The sequence below is a fragment of the Pristis pectinata genome, chromosome 10 (assembly GCF_009764475.1).
Source record: "Pristis pectinata isolate sPriPec2 chromosome 10, sPriPec2.1.pri, whole genome shotgun sequence".
In the NCBI taxonomy this organism is placed as follows: domain Eukaryota; kingdom Metazoa; phylum Chordata; class Chondrichthyes; order Rhinopristiformes; family Pristidae; genus Pristis; species Pristis pectinata.
In genome coordinates, this window is record NC_067414.1 from 88,507,246 (window position 1) to 88,530,398 (window position 23,153).

Here is a 23,153-nt window from a genome sequence, read left to right on the forward strand (position 1 = left end):
ACTGAACTACTCTTATAATGATAGTATATTATTAATTATATTATACTCTCATACTCTTAGCATGTTTGTTAAATAGAGAAGGTGAGCCTAAACTCACTTGAGTCCAGAACAATGAGGTAACCTTATTGAAACATGTACAGTTTTGTAGGGAATTGACAGGATGGGTGCTGTGTGGATGTTTCGCCTTGTGAAGTTATCTAGCACCAGGGGAATAGTTTCAGAATAAGAAATCACCCATTTATGATGAAGGTAAGGCTAAACTTTTTCTCTCAGGCAATCACGCCTCTTTGGAATTCTCTAACCCAGAAGACTGCAGAGGCAGAGTCGTTGAACATATTCAAAGTGCAGACCAACACATATGTGAATTACAAAGGAGATAGAAGGGGCATGGAGAGAGAATGGGAAAGTAGAATTGACACCAAGAATGGATCAGCCATGATATTACTGACTGGCAGAGCAGGCTTGGGGAACTGAATGGCCTACTCCTGCTCCTGTTTCTTATGTCATATTGTTGTTTGTGGAAATTTACTCTGCTGTTTCACTTGTATTACAATGGGATGGTGGCATCGTGACATCACGGGCACATCCCTCCCCACCATCGGCAGTCTCTACATGAGGCGCTGCCTCAGGAAGGCAATATCTATCATCAAAAATCCCCCAGGCCATGCCATCTTCTCGCAGCTACCATCGGGCAGGAGATACAGACGCCTTAAGTCTCACACCACCAGGTTCAAGAACAGCTACTTCTCTTCAGTCATTTGGTTCTTGAACCAACTTGCACAACCCTAATCATGACCTCAGTATAGCAACACTATGGCCACATGGCACTAGGGTGGACATTTTTTTTGTTCTAATTGTGTTTTTTCTTGTAAACTTCTTGTGTATAATTTATATTTAATTTATGTTTTTCTTGTGAATGTTGTGTATCTGATGCTATGTGCCTGTGATGCTGCTGCAAGTAAGTTTTTTTTATTGCACCTGTGCATACATGTACTTGTGCATATGAACAACAAACTTGATTTTGTCTTTGACTAATGTTCAGCTACTTGACTGGAAGCCTGGACTAATAATCCAGTGACAAAAATTTAAATGCCACCACAGCAGGCTGGGAACTTAAATTCAGTAAACTTAATTGCCTGGAATGAAAAGCTGCCGTCAGTAATGGTGACCACAGAAGTACTGAACTGTCCTTAAAAACCCATCTGGTTCGCCAGCATCCTTTAGGGAAGGAAATATTCCATCTTTATCCAATTTCTGAATACAGAGCCACAGCCACGTGGTTGACATTTAACTGCCTTGTGAATTGCCCAATGCAGAAAGCGATGGGCAATAAATGCTGGGGTTGCTGGTAATGCCCTCAATCCATGACAAAATTTAAAGAGACACAGCAACTGCATCACAAAAGTAACTCGTCAATTGTAAAGTGAGTTGGAACATACCGAGGTCACAACAGTTGCTTTAAAAGCACTGATCCTGCTTTTCCTTTCAGCATTTACTCTGCCCACTACTAAGAAGACAAATGTTTATTGCTTGCACAGATTTGACATAAAATATCACAAAAGACTGTGTCAAAATTCTAACATCGATGTAAATGGCTATATATATTTCAGAAAGCACCATGAGAATGTATTACAATGTAAAATTGCAGAAACATACCCGAATAACACCAGTGTACAGCACCAGATTACCACTGCTTTCCAGGACCACCATTGTGTCAATACTCTGTTTAAAACACAAAATTAAAGGAGCAATAAAACAGTTTGAAGTTGCACATTTAATGCTTGCATTTTGTTTATGTGAAACTTATTTAAAAAAAAATAGGCTTGGTTACAAGTATCTGAACAAGTCAAAAATGTTATTACCCTTCTCTTCCTGAACACAAACTTGGGATTGGGAAGACACATCTTCTGGTGCCATTTTGCCACTAATTATTGACAGGGTAGTTGGTGGTAAGTAGTGATGGGGATGGGGGCATGGAATGATTAGGGATTTGTGCCTGGGAATTTATATCTCACAAATTTATTGTGTTTTTTTTTTGAAGAGATGACCAAGAGGTTTAATGAAGCGGGGCAGTAGATTTTGTCTACATGGACCTGTAATAAGACTTTTGACAAGGTCCCGCATGGCAGGTTGGTCCGGGAGGTTAGATTACAAGGGATCCAAGGTGAGCTAGCTAATTGCATATAAAATTAGCTCGGTGGAAGGAGTCAGAGTGTGGTAGTGGTGTGCTGCAGGGACCAACACTGGATCCACTGTTGTTTGTCACATATATTAACCATTTGGATGAGAATGTAGGTGGTAACTTTATGAATGACACCAAAATTGGTAGTATAGTGGACAGTGAAGAAGATGTCTAAGGTTACAACAGGATCTAGATCATCTGGGAAAGTAACCAAAGGAATGACAGATGGAATTTAACTCAGACAGTGCCATGTTATGCATTTTGGGAAGTTAAATCAGGACAGGACTTACACAGTGAATGGCAGGGCCCTGTGGTGTGTTGTACCACTTGGTTTCTCTGTTCTACAAGTACATAGTTACCCAGGTAGATAGGGTGGTGAAGAAGGAATTAAGAATGCTTGCCTTCATCGGTTGGAGCACTGGATACAAGAGTTGGGATGTCATGTTACAAGACATTGTTGAGTCTGCCCTTGCAGCATTCTGTGCAGTTCTGGTCCCCATACTACAGAAAGGATGTGATTAAGAAAGAGGGGGTGCAGAAAAGATTCACACGGACGTTGCCAGGACTGGATAGGCTGGGGCTATTTTCCCTGCAGCGAAGGAGGCTGAGGGATGACCTTAGGGAGGATTATAAAATCATGAGGGGCAGAGAAAAGGTGGATGATTACAGTCTTTCACCCAGGGTAAGGGAGTACAAAACCACAGGGTATAGCTTTAAGGTGAGAGGGGAAAGATTTAAAGGGGACCTGAGGGGAAAGTTTTTTACACAGTGAGTAGCAGACATGTGGAACGAGCTGCCAGAGAAAGTTGTAGAATGTGAGTAAATAACAACATTAAAAAGACATTTGGACAGGTACATGGATAGGAGAGGTACAGGCGGAAATGGACTAGCTCAGGTGAGCACTTCGGTCTGCATGGACAAGTTGGACTGAAGAGCCTGTTTCCATACTGTATGACGCTATGACTAGCTATGGTGCGTGAAATTGAGGTGGGAGACATGAAAAAGCATGTACACTGACCATTCAACCTTTAATGTTAAAGTCATAGCCCGACAGTGAGAAATGAAGTATGAGAGCTATATTCAAAGGCACACATTCAAATCTCATTAGCCCACTCGATTCACTCTTCACGAATCCATTCCCATAAAAATAATTACAAAAGAGCTCCCAGCTGATTGATACACACTACATTAAGAATATTAGGGGTTCATTTAGGACAAGACCACACTGCAAGTTAATTTAACATCACCACTTGGTCAACATTTCAGGCTGAAGCCCCTTCATCAGAACTGGGAAGGAGAGAAAAGAAGCTTGTTACGGTGCAGGGAGGGTGGGGTGTCTCTGACAGGGTAAAACAAACAAGGTTATCTGGTCAATGAGTGAATGGGAGCAGTTGGAGTAAGCACATGGACAGAAGTCTGTAGGAGTTGTGAAATGTAGAGCAGGAGGAAGTGCTCAGCAGATCAGGCTGGGCACGGCCTCCCATAGAAAAAAAGAAAAAAATGGAAAAACAAAACACACAAGCTGAGCTGATATCACGCACATATATTCATCCTAAAATATTAGCTATTTCTCTTCCTACAGACGCGGCCTGACCTGCTGAGTGTTTCCAGCGTTTTCTGTTCTTATTTTAGCTCTCCAGCATCTGCAGTTTTGTTTGAGATTTTCAGATGCTGATATTAGCTACTCTGCTATATATGCATAAACAGGCAGATAGAATGAAATGGTCAGCGTAAAAAATAGCCTGCTGTATTTTTCAAATCATAAATGTTTTCATATTGCGCCATAAACCACATCACTTCATCAACGTCAACAAAACAATGCAACCACATTCTGACCACATTTATTATTTACTGTGGTCACAAGTTTTGTTGCCTATTTCATTTCAAGGAATGATTCTCAAAATATAAAATCATTTGCTTTATTGCAGAATCATCTCTTTTTAGGCCGCAGATTCCAGTTCTCTGAATGGTGAGGTGGCTGCTTCTCTGCCAGAGGTGGTGCTAGATGGGGCAGAGAGCGGTGCAGCATGGCAGATGATATACTCAGCTGCTACTTTTTCCTCATGCTCTCAATAAAGAGATTTAAGGTGTTCAGTGCCCTCTGAGATGCTCCTTGTCCACGTACCATGGGCCAGGGGTTCTCATTAGACAATAAGGATGTTAATTTTCTTTTTGTGGAGGTTTTCTAAGCATCCATGAATCATGTGCAGCATTAATAAAATCAAAGATTACTCATTCAAAAAGTACCATGGTCCAAAAGACCTAGCAATAAAAGATGGAGCTAAAACCAGCTGGTAAAGCAGCATCTGTGGAGATGGAGACATGGTCTATGTTCCAGGTCAAGACCCTGCATCAGGACTGAGAGTGTAGAGGGATGATAGCCAGATAGAGGAGAGAGGGAGGAGTGAGACAGGTGGTTGGTGAGTGAGACAGGTGGTTGGTAAGTGATAAGTGGAACCAGGTGGGAAGGGAGGTTGATGGGAAGATGGAATCAGTGGGGGTGGTGGTGGGGGGGGGGGGGGTGGTGGTGGGGGGGGGGGGGGTGGGGGGGGGGGCACAGTTTAGAGATAGAGGCTTTTGGTTTTGGATGGGAAAATTGATGACTTACAGAACCTTTGTAAAAAGCAAGCCAAAGACAATGAAAGATTAAAGCTGAAGATCACTGACTTAGAAAACAGGAGCAGAAGATCCAATCTTTGTATTCCAGGATTACCAGAAAAGACTGACGGTAATCAACCTACGGAATTCTTTGCAAAGTTTTTGGCTCAGTTATTCCCTGGTATTCTAGAATCTTTGGCTGATTTTTTTAAAAACCCTTTTCTCCTGCCTTCTCCCTGTAACCCTTAACCCCCTTACCAATCAAGAACCTATCAATCTTTGCCTTAAATACACCCAATGACTTGGCCTCCACTGCCCTCTGTGGCAACAAATTCCACAGATTCACCATCCTCTGACTGAAAAAATTCCTCCTCATCTCAGTTCTAAAGGGACGTCTCTTTATTCTAAGGCTGTGCCCTAGGATCCTAGACTCTCCCACTAATGGAAACATCATCTCCACGTCCACTCTATCCAGGCTTTTCAGTATCTGGTAGGTTTCAATGAATTCCACCCCCCACCATCCTTCTGAACTCCATCAAGTACAGGCCCAGAGACATCAAACAAGTATGTTAAGCACTTCATGTGAACCTCCTCTGGACCCTCTCCAGGGCCAGCACATCCTTCCTCAGAAATTGGTTTCTGTATAAAGTACCCTTCCAAAAGTGGTTAATTTTATATTCTTATGCATATCTCCTGCTGCAGTACTCAGTGCGAAGATACAAAATAGTACAGAGCTTGAATAGTCAAAATATGGGCGACTTCCACATAAACTGAAGCACTGTAAATGGTGGGGATGGTAACAGCGATCTCTCTTAAAGGAAAATTTGGAGGAAACGTTGTCAATGGAACTGCTATTAGCCACCACGTCTTTGATAATCTTGTGTACGTTGCATATTCTGTATGGGATGCAGCAAGGTTTAACTCATAACTCACCTCCAGAGGGGCAGCATCCTTTGCTTGTATGACAGTAACAGTTCCAAAAATCAGCTGAGTCATGTCATTGCTTTCTTCAAATTTCACACACCTATTGAGGATTTAAGCAGATGCATCAGTCCAAAGGTTGCCAGGCAACCAGCATTTCCAAATACTGAATAAGCAACCAGGTGCCTAACTAAACCTTTTAAATGGGAAAGCAACACAGCAAGCATAAAAAAGTGAATCATATTATCTTTAAATCTCATCAAATTTCCAGTTGTGACACAAGGCACTATCAAGGATGTGCAGGTACAGCCCTTACAACAAGCTCCTTCTGTTTATAATATTTTTGTTGTCAGACTCACTCAATAAGTTCTGCACATCAGAGCATAACAGTCACTGAAGGAAAGGTGAACTAATGGTTGGAAATTATGCACTTACATGGCAATTGAATAAATACACCAACAATCTTAATTTTAAGCTTTGATGAAGATTATAAACTATGCCATAATTAAGCACCAGTGGGGTACAGTGCGACATAGCTGGGAGCGAGTTATGTATCTGAGTGCCCAGATTAAATCATACAAAAACACATGCTAGCTGCCCACCTATTGTTTGATATAAAACTGTAAATATTCAGCCAGTCAGGCAGCATCTGTGAAGAGAGGGGAAAAGTTATTGTTTCAGGTCAATGACCCTTCATCACAACTGATGAGAGATCATCGACCTGGAACAGTAACTCTGCTCCTCTCTCCACAGATGATCCCTGAACTGCTGAGGTATTTCCAGCATTTCCTGCTTTATTTCAGATCTCTAGTATTTTAATTTTAGATTATTCTTTCATATAGATTATTTCTTAATCATTTAGAAGATTAACCAGAACACCATGGTCTTGTAATTTTGACCAGCATGTCAGTGAACGCACTCACCGCAGCTGATGGCGCGACTCCACCAAGTAGCACAAGAATTTCTGACCACAGAGATCACTGGTAATAAATACTTTTGTGGCCTGAGAGTTCTTTTCCCTGTGAAGGCAGAAGTTAACACTTAAAGATCATGTAAGGCATTGCCTTGATGTTACTACCGACGTTACTGCCTGGCATTTATCACCACTTTTCTTACAGATGTGCTTAAGTCTATAGATAAGAGACTATGTAACCAAGGCAGGAAAATGGAGTTTGGATATATGGAGATAACCTAAATGAATGATAAAATGCACGTGGGTACATTTTATCATTAAAGTAGGTCATATCCATGTCTTTTATACTTAATATATTGATAAGATATCTTTATTAGTCATATGTACATCGAAACACACAGTGAAATGCATCTTTTTGCGTGGAGTGTTCTGGGGGCAGCCTGCAAGTGTCGCCACACTTCCGGCACCAACTTAGCATGCCCTCAACCTCCTAACCCATACGTCTTTTTTTTGGAATGTGGGAGGAAACTGAAGCACCCGGAGGAAACCCACGCATACACGGGGAAAACGTACAAACTCCTTACAGACAGTGGCCTGAATTGAACTCGGGTTGCTGGCGCTGTAATAATGTTACACTAACTGCTACACTACCGTGATTAACCCAATGTGCATTTTTTGTCTGAAGCAGTGCAACATATTATCCCCTTTCTTTCAATTTTCTCTCCTCTCTAGTACCATAAGCTTTGCACCACCTCCCCAAATGATCATTTGTCAAGCTTGAGCTATGACATCAAGTGCTAACATAATTTTTCAGACACCAAAAGGTACCACAGTGGAGCCAATGTGTGTTCCTTCCCGACCCTGATACATGTGCTTGGGCAAGGAGACTCTGGAGAAAAATCTGGGAGCACTCAAGCCTTTTTATTTATCACCACGCCCAAAGCCATCAGAGACAACTTTCATTGCCGTGCTGACTGAGACATGAATTAGTCTCAAATAATCAACAGCTCATATAGTACATGTGGTTAGATTTAATATACGAGCTGCTGATTTGTCTCCATAATCAAATCTTCAATATTTGTTCCAGATGGGAGGTTTACTTTCCAGTACTATGGTTGTGATTAACACTGCACTACGTTTGCAAAGTACCTTTAATTTCCTTTCAAGTATTCACACCAGAAACAAAACATACACCACCAGCCACACACAGAAATAATGCAACACTGAGATCTTCCTGGGCTGAGCATGGTTTCTTCCATTCTTTCCCTCCTTTCTCCTATCCAAGATTGATAATGGCACCAAGGGAGAAAAATGAATTGACATTTGCATCAGACATGACCAAATAGAGGTACAGTGGGGAGTAGGTGGTCCTGTTGCCTCACAGCTCCAGCGACGCAGGTTTGATCACGCCCTGTGGTGTGTTGAGTCTGCATGCTCTCCTCATGACTGGCTGGGTTTCCCTGGGCCGCTTCAGTTTCCTCCCACATCCCAAAGACATGCTGGTTAGTGTGTTAAATGGTGACTGTCAATTAGCCCTAATGCAGGTAGGTAGTAGGAAGATAGGGAGGGGGGTAGTTTAGAAGGTTGATAAGCATGTGAAAAAGCAAATACTACAGGGAAATAAGTTGAGGAATAATAGGATTCTAATGTGAGTCAGTCAGCATGGACTTGATGGGCTGAATGGCCTTCTCTGTTGTAAGGAAAATTGAGAAGTTAAAATAGGAGAATATGAGGTAACTTTCACCGCTACACAGACCGAGATCTACCCACTCGGCACCAGCCTCAAATCAAAAGCAGGACTTGCTGGTTTACAGTGGCGTTCCAATCAACATTTCAATGCTACTGAGCACTTCAAAAGTGGCTTCTTCAGTAAAATGAACTCTGCTGTTTTTATGATGTCTGCAGAGAAAATTAAAGAGCTGAGGAAGGGCTGAGATTTAGAACTGAAGGGGTTCGGAATTAAAACATCAAATGAGGTTTAAACTGTCCACAAACCCAAAAGTGTGCTTAAAATATATATTAACATAATGTGTCCACATCAATTTTGCCCTTTTCATGGAAATAACCACAATTTCTTTTGCTATCTTGGATCATTTATTGAAGCGCCACATGAAGTAACTTCTTTCTTTCAGCAGCATTCTGCACTATAACGCAAGTGAGGTTCTCCAACATGTGGTAGTCAGATTTATAAGAGGGGATAATTAACTAAAAGTAAGCTTCTCCCCACTCCCTGCTCTGAGTATAAAACTTACTTTGCATAATCCAGTCTTAAACTCATTTTAGGATGCAGCAATGGGTTATAACTGAATTATGTGCATGTGTGTGTTTGAACACCTTTCACTCATTAATAGAAAATAACCACCACCTTTCTAATATTGAACTAAACTCATTAACAAATATTCAAAGTATTATGGAAGTTGATTTCTTGACTCAAATTCCACTTACATAGGTCACCAAGAACTTTACAGAGGAAGAAGAAAATAATCTATAAAAGCAAGAAAGGAACAGGCACCCACTCTGATATTTTAAATCTGGATATTCTACAGTCTTAGGAATAACCGGAGAACAATATCTATGAGATAGTGGTCTTTAATAAATGTGTATAAATGATCAGTGGTAGCAATCTTGCCTCAGGGTCAGAAGGTTGTGCATTCAAGTCCCACTCTGGAAACTAAAGCACAAAGATTTATGCTGACCCTCCCTCACCATTTCAAGGTAGTGTTGCACTATCAAAAGTGCTGCCATTCACTTGAAATGTCAAAACAATTCCTTGTGTGATATGTCAACTGGAGATAAGAGATCCCAAAGCATTATTACAAAGGCAACCAGAGACATCATCCCTGGTGTACATTAAATGGCCTCCATTGATTCTTGGCTAACATTACTAAAATAGATGACCAGGTTATTGTCACATCGAAGCTTGTTGAAACTTGCTGCACCAAATTGAATCTGTAGTTCCTATTGACTGGAATTCAACTTTACTTCATTGTCTGTCAAGTGCTCTGCACAATCCCAAAAGAAATGTAAAAAGTACCATATCAGTGCAAGATGTCTTAACTTTAGATGGTATACCATGCAAAACAATTTGGATTATTAACAGAAAACTGTAAAATACACATGGATTGTGGAGGAGAAAGTTTCTATTCAAATGCAGCTGTGGTGTGTTGTTGGCAATCTTTTGCCTACTGGGCACATTTGGTTTCAACTTCTAATGCAAATAGTTCAGCACAAAATCAAGGCAGCACATTTAGTGGAGGGGTGCAGGTGTGCTGAACTGTCAGAAATGTCATCTTTCCACTTGGGCTGTAGACTGAGAGCCAATTCAAATGGACACATGGTAACAGTATGGGCATCCCATTGTGTTCCAAAAGAAAATCGAAAAAGTTCTCCAGTGCTCTGGCCAACAATTGTCCCTCAACCTAAACTACTAGAGCTGGTAACTTACCTCATTACTGCTTGTAGAATCTCGCTATATACAAAGTTGCTGCCTGTTACCCATGTCACTGAATATTAGAAATAATTCACAAGATATGAAGCACTTTTCAAAGTACGGAAATATGAAGGTACTTATATTCCTGAAATACTTATTTTTGTTTTCAAAAGGCAAAAGCCCAGATAATCAGACTCAAGAACAGCTTCTTCCTCACTGCTATCAGACTTCTGAACTAATCATCTCTTTCACATCCCCTTCTGATGGTGCTGTCTTGCTCTCAAATCCTTAATTCTACCTCTTCCGTCATCATCACTTTAGCATTTCTCTTTGCACTGCCTCAATTTGCACTGCTATACTTTGCACTTCTCCGTTGTATTGCACTCTTCACTGTATTTATTGTTGTATTTATTATTACAGTGGATACTATTTACTTTGTGAGCTTCACACTTCACTGCACCCTGGTGTATATGACACTAAAACTAATCTGAATCAGAATCTGAAAATGGCTAGGTGCCTACAAGTAGGCTTGGATTTATTTTTTGATTTTTGAAGGACTCATAAGGAAAATCTCTTCACTGACCTCATGCTGAGAACATTTTCTGTCCACAGGTGCTCAAGACACAACTCTGGAATGACCGGCTCCGTTTCAGACACAAGCAGGGAATCACTGAGAGTGCTGTTCGGGGAATGGGAATTCCGACCTCGCTTTGGAGAAGGGGTGTAGGTTGATAAGTTGAATCGCTGAATGCCAGAGAAAGCTGAAGCTCCCAATGAGGGGGAGTGAGAACGGCTAAAAGGAAAGAAAACATCTTACAAAATTAGCAGTGGGCAGGGAGCAGGTGATGGTCTACATGGCACACAAAAACTGGCAATACGTTTTCAACCAGTGCCACTAGTGAAGCACAAGTGGTTGATTTGGAGCATTAATGTTGAAATCAGTGCAAAGGGATCATTATTTTCTCATGAATGTCCATTTCAAAACAATACTGTTCCAACATTATCCATTCACAAAAATGGAGTTACGGAAAAAAAGAAAACGCTGGAAATACTCAGTAGGTCGGGGGAGGGGGGGAATCTGTGGAGAAAGAAACATGGTTAATGGAGACACAAGAGACTGCAGATGCTGGAATCTGGAGCAACAAGCAGTCCTGAGTTCTTTCAGCAGATTGCTTGTTGAAACACAGTTAATGTTAGGGACTAATGACCTAACATCAGAGTAAAATGGAGATTATTAAAACTTTCAGAACTCTGAATAATTTAGCATATTTCTTAATGAAGCAGGAGTGCTTTTCAATTGTTTTCAGATTTGCAGGATGTGTTTTTTAAAGCAAACTAACAGTCATCCAGAAGTCATTAATGCACAGTTTTTGCCCACCCAACTTACACTATCCATCAATTAAAGAAAATAAAGAGGAAGGGGAACACAAAGACAGATTGCCATTAGAAAATTGACCACTTTTAAAATCAGGTTAATGTGCAAATAGCACCAAGAGACATATTGTTGGCACTGGAGAAAAATACAGGGAGTGACCGTCCAGCAGGAAATCTCAGACCGGGAAGTGATGGGGAGTCAGGCAGATCAGCAGGATTTGTTAAGGCAGTACAAAAGATAAGATCTTTATGAGTCACATGTACATCAAAACATACAGTGAAATGCATCCGTGCTAACCGCACGAAATGCATGAAATGCAAACCGCTACACGACTGTGAGAAGAGCAAAGGAGTGAAGAAGAAATCTTTGACACAACTCCAGACATAGCGTTACGCTGAACAGAAGCAGGCAAGGGACAGGAAGAGACAGTAATGAGTCATTAGCTTTAGGATAAACAAAGCAACAGTGAAAAAGGAAGGAGGCAACAACAAAGGGAAAGCCAATGATGTTATACGCAGACTGTTCAGCTAGGTGAGAAGCTGGGGAAGTTTTTTTTTGCTGGCATAAAGTCCAGTGTATTTAGAAGATGTTGGACATTCAATTTAAAAACTCTAAACCTAACTAACGACCATAATACAGGGACTTGGTTTGATGGAGACAAAACTGAACCAGCTAGCAAAATCCTGACCACAGATACATAAGCTCTCCGAAATAGGGTTATCACAATTGAAACAAGACAAATAACAATTGAAAGTGTGACCCAACAAAAGTAGCAGGCAGTAGTGAAAGAAAACACTCAAGTAATGTGAATGCAAATACAATCATGGAACTGTTTCTGCAAAGGTGGCCGTTTGGCCAATAGAGTCTGTACTGGTTCCTGATGAAGCTATCCCATCAGTTCAACTCCACAGCCTGTATCTACCCTGCATGGGACTGAGATCAGGCACTTCATGTCCTTTATGTGAACGAGATGGGATCCTGAACAGAGGATGGGACTGGCTGCAGCTTTTAGCTGATTGCCTTGAGGCTGCTATGAGCCCAGCTGCATAAAGATAGCATTGAGCAGAGTTGTGAATGACTAACGGTTACACATGTGTGTCTGCATGGATGTGTGAAAGATGAGGTCCAATGGCAGTCATGGCTGTTGACTAACTGATGAACTTAAAAGTGAACACACACATATAGAGAATATACTTGATTATAAACAGGTACAATGCCAAGATGATCCCCAGTTCAATACTAATCTATTTATGAACAAAGCCGAATCCCAACAAATAACCAAAGATAATCCAATGTTACTTATCTCTCCCTCAGGCCAACCAAAGGTTATAGGAATCAGATAGGAAAGAGGCATTGAGGCTAAACATCAGATTAGCCTTGACCGTACTGAATGAAGACAAAGGTTTGGTCTTATGTCAAAGCCAAAGCAATTTGCTGTGTTTTTTTGAAATAAATATCACACCACCCTACCAGGTCGGTGCGGAAACTGCTTCACACTATATCATCTTTTCTACGGCCTCCCATTGCTTTCTCCAAACCAAAAAAGTGCAGCTGTTGTGCAACTGCTCACCTCAGGGCTGCCATGTTTGAAATGGAAGGAGAATGAGAGCGAGAGTGCGTGCCCGGCGAGGCTGCGGACCTGTTCTGGCTGGCGAAGGAGGAGAGGTTTTGGAATGGAGACGCTATTGGTGACTCGCCCTTTGAGACGCTTCTGAGGTGAGCAGTCAGGGAGCTGCTGGTGGCTATCTGCTGAGGAGTCCCTGATGTGCCGGGATGTCGTAGAACTGTGTTTTGTTCCTGTTAGGGGGGAAAATACAAGAGTTACTGCTGGGCGCTAAGAGGCACCGCAAGTAGGAAATCAGATGGGACTGTGGTCAGTTTATTGGAACTTGGTATATCTACTCAGAATGCCATTACTAATCACAGTATGGTAGTGGCAGAACCTGCTTCACTGTCTCAGCAGTAACCAGATCTTTGTTGAGGGTTACTTCAGTTCAGAGGCTCATTACAGTGCTCTATATTTAATAACAACATTTAAAAAGACATTTGGATAAGTACATGGATTGGAAAGGTTTAGAAGGAATATGGGCCAAACACGGGTAAATGGGACAACCTTCAGTGGACACCTTGGTCGGCATGGACAAGTTGGGCCGAAGGGCCTGTTTTGGTGCTGTATTACTCTGTGACTTTATCTGGATGCCTAAAACATTAAGTGACTTGGCACAGGTGGTCCTAACTATCAGTGAGGAGAGTGTGCGAGGTTCAGATCTATAAATACAGCTGGATCAAATGGGACAGAACAGCTGGAGAGAAATATTTACAACATTCGCAGGCTTCGTTCTCCAGTTCCTCTTAAAACTGGAAACTCATCCATCCACGCGAGCGTGGAAAGATCTAAAAATACCTGCAGTCCACTCCACAGCTCGCTCCTCACTAATGTCTGCTTCCAGCCAGATATAATCCAAACCCAATGATAACGTCCAACCTGACTGCAAGCTGGGGCTCTGGTCCCGTATCATCCCTGTGAGAGAAAATGCCTTTGTGCATATTTTATTTGTTTGATCAAGAGATACAAGTGTTGCTGGGAAAGGCAACATTTATCACTCATCCATAACTGCACTAGCACTACTTATGAAGGCACTTAAGAGTCACTGCTGTGCATCTGGAGGACCATGTGGGCCAGACTGGGTAAGACAGTAGATTTCCACTCCCGAAAGAAATTATTGATCAGATAATTCCCTAGTCACTTAGTGAGACCAGGTTTATATTCCAAATTCATTGAATTCGAGTCATAGAGTTACACAGGCTCTTTGGCCCAACTGGTTCAGCTGGCCAAGGTGCCTACCTGAGGTAGTCTCACTTGCTTGCATGTGGCCCAAATCCTCCTAAATCGTTCTTATCCATACACCTCTCCAAATGTCTTTTAAACATTGTAGTTGTACCTGCCTCTACCACTTCCATTGGCACTTTGTTCCATATACCTACCACCCTACGTGAAAAACTTGCCCCTCAGGTCCCCTTTAAACCTTAGGTCACCTTAAGCCTTTGCTCTCTAGTTTTAGACTCCCCTACCCTAGGGAAAAAGAATGGGACCACCCACCATATCAATGCCCCTGTACAGGTTCACCCCTCAGTTTCTTTTGCTCCAAGGAAAACAGTCCCAGCCTATCCAGTCACTCCTTATAACTCAAACCCTCCAGTCCCAGCAACATCCTTGTGGATCTTTTTTGCACCCTCTCTGGCTTCTTCACATCCTTCATATGGCATGGCAACCAGAACTGCACATAATAATCCGAGTGCAGTCTCACCAATATTTTGTACAGTGTAATATGACATCCTAACTCTTGTACTTAATACCCCAACTGATGAAGTGTTAACATAAAACTTCTTCATCACCCTGTCTATCTGTGTCGCCACTTTTAGGGAACTATGTACTTGTACCCCTAGGTCTCGCTGTTCTGCAACACTCCCCAGGACCTGGCCATTCACTGTGTATGTTCTGCCTTGGTTCCCAAAATGCATCACTTTGCACATGCTGGATTAAATTCCACCAGCCATTCCCTTACCCACTTCCCTTACCTGTTGTAATGTTAGACAACCTTCTTCACTGTCCACTATACTGCCTATTTTAGTGTCGCACACAAACTTACTAATCATACTATCTACATTCTCATCAAAATTGCTTATATGCAAACAACAAGGGACCCAGCATCAACCTCTGCTGCTTACCACTGGTCACAGGCCTCCAACACTCCACCACCACCCTCTGACTCCTACCACCAAGCCAACTTTGTATCCAATTGGCTAGCTTACCCTGGATCCTATGTGATCTAACTTTCAGCACCAGCCTACCATGTGGGACCTTGTCAAAAGTCTTGCTAAGTCCTCATAGACAACGTCTATTGCCCTACCCTCGTCAATTCTCTCGGTCATCTCTTCAAAGACCGCAATCAAATTCAAGAGCCACGGTTTCCCACGCACAGAGGCATGCTGACTATCCCAATCAGTCCTTGCCTTTCCAAATGCAGATAGAATTATTTGAATTCAAATTCCCCAATTGCAGTGGTCATGTCTTCGGCTCAATAGTTCAAGACTGTGGACACTCCTGTTGATTTGGTAACTCAGCCCTGATGCTATCATATTCCATGCAAATGTGACATTGTTCTTCTCAGCCAATAATTCAGAGGCCACATGGCTGTTAAGAATAGGGAAGAGAGATTTATTGTCATAATGTTACAGCCACGATAGGTATGGGATTTCTTGCGAAATAAGCCAGCCAAGTTCCAACCAATTTTATTTATCTTCACCTCCCTCCTCCTCAAAAAATCTCTTTGATCACCCTATTAATTCTGCCTTTGATGTAACATCACACCCCGTTATCCATCCCCTTGGAATATTCTTTCTACTTTATCCAATTTTACAACTACATTTTAATGAGCACAGTGTTCTGGATCCCAAGAAAACAGCAAAAGAATCTCCATAGCTACTGTTCTTGAACCAGATCACATAGAGAAGGGGAAAAAAAAGCTCTACAGAACAGGTACCTCTGTTTTAATTTTGCGTAATGCCCATACTGTGTGCAAACACTGTACTGTGTCATAAGTCAAGATGATTGAAGGTGCTGTGCTGGAGAAAACTATTTTCAGGGTATAGTCAGCAACATACTGTACTCTTGTCACACTGGTCACACCTCCTGGAAGGGAGAAAATAGTAACTTAATTCTGTCACAAATAATTCAGTGGACAAATGCCATCATTACAAATATTATCAAAATATTTTTGATATTGATTTCACAGAAGGCATCCTAAAAAGATTCAAAATTCTAGCTTTTAAATGTACCAGCATGATTATTAATAATCCACATGTTATTTTCTTGTAAATAGTAGTTAAGCGTTCATTAATTGCAAACTTACTTGTAATATTAACAATCTATTTTTAGGCATGTCGTATTTGTATTTTGATTGCTTACTACATTACATTCAAAATTCTTGCCATCTGTAAGAGTGATTTCTAACCTTTGTTAATTTAATCTGTTTTTATAAATTGTTTTATATTTGCGAAGTTACAAATAAATTGAACAGATGCAAAAAAAGTTATATATCTACTCTTGAATACAATAAACTAATTAAATCCAAATCAAGAGAACCAACTCACAAATGCAGAACAATGCAAGCAATTTGAATATCAATAGAAGATTGTACTAACTTACTGATTAGTTCTATATTGTGCCTGACAGGCAAGACCATAAAGTATGAATTAGGTTGGAAAGCTCGTAAGAAGCAACATTATTTGCCAAAGAAGAGACAGGGGAGCTGGCATCGTTATAGAAGAAAAGGTTAGGGGCAGATTTGATTGAGATATTCACAGTTGATTAGCATTGAAAAGATAAGTAAGAAGAAATTGTTTCACTAAATGACTCTTGGTAACCAGAGGATATTGACTTAAGGAGAAAAGCATTATTCCACTGTAAGTTGCTTGATCTGATTGTTTTGGCTGATATGCAGTAATGGATGAACCTACTGCCCACTAAGTACTACTCAAGAATAGCCAACATCCCTCACCATGGTAACTGCCTGAAACTGAACCTGACTGCTAGTAATCTGGATGTCATATTTGACCCTGAACTCTGGACCTAATAGTCATGTCATCACTAAGGCAACCTCAGCAACCCTGCACAACTCCCATAAACTGAAGGTGAATCAAAACTCTGCTGTTTGTGTCAAGTCTTGTTTTACCCATTACTGTTACACTTGCTGACCTGATTAAGCAATACCTCAATTTTAAAACTGTCATTCATGCTTGCCGAACCGTCCAGGATCCACCCTCTCTATAATCAGTAATCTTTTCCAGCCCCATGACCACCACCATTTCTGCACCTCTTAAAATTTTGACCTTTTGATCATTTTGGAATTTAACTGCTTCACCACTGGTGGCTCACCTACAAAGATCATAGCCTCTGGAAATCCCTTTTTAAACTTTTCTGCCTCTCCTTCCTCCTTAAGACTTACTTTATGATTCAGACTTTTGGTTATTTGCCCTTCAACACTTCATTATGTAGCTCAGCACCAATTTTTTTGTTTGTATGAGGTGGCTTAGGTAAACAATGTTAAATTAAGGCTTTACATAAACAGAAGTAGCTGTTGGTCCTTTGGAATACACTTAACATTCAATATTAATGTTCAAGAAAATAAACATAAATAAATGAAAGAAAAAAAATTACAGGACTGTGGGGAAAGAGCAGGGATGAGGGAATGAATGAATAACTCTACCTAAAGCAGGACAGCATCTTACATTCCTGTTTGAATGTATAATACTTTCCTAAAATGTTGCCTGCCCCTTTACAAATATATCTGCCCCATAATATTTCTCTTCTCCACTGGTCAGTGAAAGCTTCCAATTCACTGCTTTTCAATTATCTTCTAACTTATCTTTTCAATTTCAGAAGCAGCTTTCCAATCAGAACCAAGGAAAGACTTCAAAATCCCTGCATGGGGAACCTTTGGAATGAATACAAAATACCATGTTTGCAACTTCCTTTGTTTCCTCTTTTAAAAACATAAGGCACTTCACATCACAAATTCTCTTGAAACGCAGGGTAGATCACCCACTGAGCCAACCAGGTAAAATAACATGTTGTGGTCCTCACCTGCTGGTTTACAGACAACGGGTGCGATTTCATCCAGTGGGTGCAGCATGCTGAACATAGTAGGCAATGGCTCCCTGCAACCAGTTACACAGCAACAGTCATCAGAATTAATACTGCAACACCCAGCATGTGAGAAACTTACTTATGGACACACAGGAAGCTATAGTTGCCTGGAGGGCTGTTGTTATTAGGAGAGATTGTACAAGATAGGTTTATTTCCATTGGAACGTAGGAGGCTGAGAGGTGACCTTATTGAGGTTTCTTCAATTATGAAGGGCATAGGTAGGATAGATAGTAGGAGTTGAGAATGAGAGAGGTTTAAGGTGAGGGGCAGAAATTTAAAGGTGATCTGAGGGGTAAGTTTATCAAACAGAGAGTGGTGGTTATCTAGAATGAGCTGCTAGAGGAGTTGGTAGAGGCAGATACAATTATGATGTTTAAAAGAGTTTGGAGAAGTACTTAAAGATAGGAAAGGCATTGAAGGATACGGACCAAGTATGGGATTAGTGTAGATAGGCATCATGGTCAGCATGGATGAGGTGGGCTCAGAGGGCCCGTTTCTGTGCCATACGATTCTATTCAGCCCACTGGGTCCATGCTGGCTCTCAGCAGAGCAATCCGATCAGCTCCTTTCCTGCTCTCCTTAATTCCCAGCAACCTGTTTTTCCTCACTCGCCCATCAACTCCCCTTTGATTCTTTTGCAACTTACCTACAACAGGGGCTAACTTACAGTCACCAATTAATCTACCAGCATGTGCTTGGTTGTGGAAGGAAACCAGAACACTCAGTGGAGCCCTACAGGGTCACAGGGAGAACATACAAGCTCCATACAAAGTCAGGACCGAACCTGGGTCCCTGAAGCTGTTGGGCGGCAGCTCTAACTGCTGCACCATCATGCCACCCTGTCAGAAGGGGGAAGGGTCCCAGCGAAGGTAAATCTAAAATGCTAGAGAGGTACAATGGGGAAGCAGAGAAGGACAGCGACTGGGGTGAAGATATGCAGATTGCATCAGGAAGAGTCCCCAGCATACAAGATGAATGCAGATACAATTATGATTCAGGAAAGAGAATATGGAAATAAAACAAAGAGGTCTAAGAGCAAAATAATAATGTTCAGATATCTGGGGAAAAAAGGTAAATATAAAGGTGTTGTATCTAAATGTACATAGTATTTGTAACAAGTCGCATGAATTTAAAAGCTAAATAAGTGTGATGAATAGGATAGGATTGCCATTATGCATGAGATCCAAGGACAAGTCCTATAAGATTCCACACAAAGGAGCAGTATAGATTTCAGCAAAGGGGAAAAAAATTGATTATAGAGCAAAATAGGGTATAAGAATAAATTTCTTATTCATGGGGAACATAAAAGTAGACTATAAAAGCAAAAAGAAGAAGATTTGTAAAGTTAAGTGTAAGTCCCATGCAGCCAGAAACAGTGGAATTCCTAACAGTGAACAAGAAATGACAAAAAAATTAAACAAATGCTTTGGTTCTATCTTCACAGGACTAAAATAATTTCCCAGTATGAGTGAATCATATATCCACTGAAGGTGAGGTGCTGAAGGCATGTGCAAGAATATAGTGCTGGAGAATTCAATGACATTGAAAGTTGATAAATCACCAGAGCCTGATAATTTGCATCCTAGACACTAAAGGAGGAAATCATGGAAATTGTGGAGCAACAAACAATCTGCTGGAGGAACTCAGCGGGCTGAGCAGTATTTGTGGGAGGAAAGGAATGGTCAGCGATTCCTTTCCTCCCACAGAGGCTGCTCAACCCATTGAGTTCCTCCAGCAGATTGTTTGTTGCTCCAGGTTTCAGCATCTGCACTCTCTTGTGTCTCCATGGAAACTGTGGATGCATTGGTTGTCATTTTTCAGAATTTTAAAGATTATGGAATAGTTTCTGCAAATTGTGGGGTAGCAAATGTAATTATTTAAAAAAGGAAGGAATGAGAAAAAAAACTACAGGTTCTCTGAAAGTGGCATCGCAGGTAGACGGTGGTGAAGAAGGCTTTCGGCACGCTGGCCTTCATCAGTCATTGAGTATAGAAGTTGGGATGTTAGGTTGCAGTTGTGCAAGATGTTGGTGAGGCCGCGTTTGGAATACTGTGTTCTGTTTTGGTTACTCTTCTATAGGAAAGATGTCATAAAGCTGGGAAGAATACAGAGGAGACTTACGAGGATGTTGCCAGGCTTCGAGGGACTGAGTTATAGAAAGAGGTTGAGCAGATTGGGACTGTTTTCACTGGAGCATAGGAGAATGAAGGGTGATCTTATAAAGGTGTATAAAAACATGAGGGGCATAAATAGGGTGAATGTGCAAAGTCTTTTACCCAGGATTGGGTAATCAAGGGTTAAGGTGAGAGGGGAGAGATTTAAAAGGAATCTGAAGGGCATCATTTTCACTCAGAGGGTCGTGAGTATATGGAATGAGCTGCCAGAGGAAGTGGTTAAGGCGGGTACAATAGAGTCATTTGAGAAGCACTTGGATGGGTACATGGAGGGGCGAACTTGGTATTGGTATCGGTTTATTATTGTCACTTGTACTGAGGTACAGTGAAAAGCTTGTGAGAGGGGAGAGATTTAATAGGAATCTGAGGGGCGACTTTTTCACCCAGAGGGTGGTCAGTATAGAATGAGCTGCCAGAGGAAGTGCTTGAGGCAGGTACATTGACAACATTTAAAAGGTACTTGGACAGGTGCATGGATAAGAAAGTTTAGAGGGATCTGGGCCAAATGCAGGCAGATGGGACTAGCTTAGATGAGAATCTTGGTTGGCATGAACCAGTTGGTCCGAAAGGCCACTTCTGTGCTGTATGACTGTGACTCTATAGACCAGTTGGCCTAACATCAACAGTGGGAAAATGCTAGGGGATATTATAAAGGTTGATATACAGAATACTATAAAAAATCATTGGGATTAGACAAAATCAGCATGGATTTATAAAAGGGAAATAGTGTTCAACAAACTTATTGGCGTTTATTGAGGATGGAACGTTAGAATGGAAAACAGAAAACCAGTACATGTGGTGTACTTGAGTTTTCAGAAAGCCACTGATAATGCCCCACATAACAGGTTGGTGGGCCAAATTAAACAGCATGGTTTGGGGTAATGCATTGGCATGGATTGAAAATTGGCTGATATACAGGAAACAGATTGTAGGAATAAATGGGTCTTTTTCAGAGTGATAAGCAATAGTACAGTAATGTAGGATTCAGTGCTTGGGCCTCAGCTATTCAGAATGTGTATCAATGATCTGGATGAGGGAACCAATGATAATACTTTGACGTATGACAACAACAAAAGAAAATTGGGTACGATAATAAATTGTGAGGAGAATGCAAGGAGGTTTGAAGACAACTTAAACAGATTGAGCAACTTGGAAAAAGCATGGCAGATGCAGTATAATATGGATAAATGTGAAGTTATCCACTTTGGTAGGAAAACAGAAAGCCATGATGTTCAAAGAGACTTGGGTGGCCTTGTACTCCAGTCACTGAAAGCAAACAGACAGGTGTGGCAAGCAATTAAGAAGGCAAACGTTACACTGGCCTTCATAGCAACAGAATCGGAAACAGAAGGATGTCTTGCTACAGTTATGCAGCACCTTGGAGCACTGATGCAGTTTTTGTCTCCTTCACCAAGAAAGAATATATTTGCCATTGAGGGAGTGTGGCAAAGGTTCACCAAGCTGATTCCCTTAGATGGCAGGACTGCCAGGAGGAGAGAATAAGTTTACAAGCCGTGTACTTACTAGAGCTTAGAAGAATGCAAAGGGATCTAACAGAACCTTGCAAAATTCTGAAAGGTCTGGACAGACTTGGTGTGAGGAAGATGTTTCCCCAGGTTGCGAGGTTTAGAATAAAGGATCCTAGTCTCAGGTTACAGGACAAGTGATTTAGGATTGAGATGAACAGAAAATTCTTTATTCTGAACGTGTGGAATTTGCAGGGGGCTGTAACGGTCAAGTAAATGAATATTTTAAGGAAATTGATAAATTTCTAGGTGAAGTAGGCATCAAAGGGCGTGTGGAGAGAATGGAGGATATGTGATCAGTCATGTTCATTTAGAGTGGCAGAGCAGACTCAAAGGGGCATATGGTCTTCCCTTGCTCTACTTTTCATGTTAAATAGAGGGATTGCAATTCTCTATATTTATATGAGATACAGTCAATGTGAAAAGTATAGAGGGCACAGACTTCTTAAATTGCAGTCAGGAAAATTATTTTTCAGGCAGTATGTAGAAAGTCCAACAATAGAGGGAGCTATTCTGGATTTAGTTTTAGTATGGCTCCTCACCACACTACAAGGACGTGATTGCACTGGAGAGGATGCATAAGAGATTCACCAAGATATTGTCTGTAATGAATTATGAGGAGAGACTGTACGTAGGCAGGGCTCGCTTTCCTTATAGTGGAAGAGGCTAAGGGAGAACCTGAAAGGGGGATTCAAAATTATTTGCGGCATAGACAAGGGTTCATAGCAGCAAAATTTTTGCAAAAGGATAGATGTCTAAAACAAGAGGGTATCGGCTGAGGGAAAGGGGTAAGAGGTTTAGAGGGAATCTGAGGATGAATTTTTCACCCCAGTGGCTGGAATATGGTTTGCACTGCTTGAGCGACTGATGGAAACAGGTACATTTAAAGAGTATTGAGGTAACCACTTGAATCAGCAAGGCATAACAGGCTACACACCAAGCGCTGGTAAATGGGATTAGTATGGACTGGTACTTGATGGTCGGCATGGACAAGTTTCTGCGCTGTATGATTCTGTGAATGCAGCTGGGTAGGTGGAAGTAGGAGTGGAAGAGCAATGTTGTGATAGCGATTATAAGTTAGAATTAGCATACTTATGGAAAAGGTCAAAGATAAAAAAGAAGAAAGGTTCTCAAGTGGGGTAAAACCACTTCAACCAAATAAAGACATTTAGCAAAAGTTGACTGAAAACAGCGGTTTGACAGTAGATCAATCTCAGACCAATGACAGGCATTTTTATTTATTAATTCAGGACTGGGTATTGCTGGCAAGGTCAGCATTTATTGTCCATCCCTAATTACTCCTTTAGGAGCTGCAGGTAAGCCA

General features: G+C 41.3%; 1 protein-coding gene across 2 annotated transcripts in view; it reads right to left on the minus strand.

Moving 5' to 3' along the window:
* The window catches only part of anapc1 (anaphase promoting complex subunit 1), a 167,657-nt gene that overhangs the window by 130,895 nt on the left and 13,609 nt on the right, over window positions 1–23,153 (minus strand). For both annotated transcript variants that reach the window (XM_052025123.1, XM_052025124.1), the window contains exons 7-13: window positions 18,066–18,139; window positions 15,964–16,112; window positions 12,990–13,216; window positions 10,628–10,837; window positions 6,625–6,720; window positions 5,714–5,804; window positions 1,657–1,722 (exon numbers count right to left, since the gene is read on the minus strand). In XM_052025123.1, the coding sequence (XP_051881083.1) occupies window positions 1,657–1,722; window positions 5,714–5,804; window positions 6,625–6,720; window positions 10,628–10,837; window positions 12,990–13,216; window positions 15,964–16,112; window positions 18,066–18,139 (913 nt within the window). The remainder of the gene's footprint in view (window positions 1–1,656; window positions 1,723–5,713; window positions 5,805–6,624; window positions 6,721–10,627; window positions 10,838–12,989; window positions 13,217–15,963; window positions 16,113–18,065; window positions 18,140–23,153) is intronic.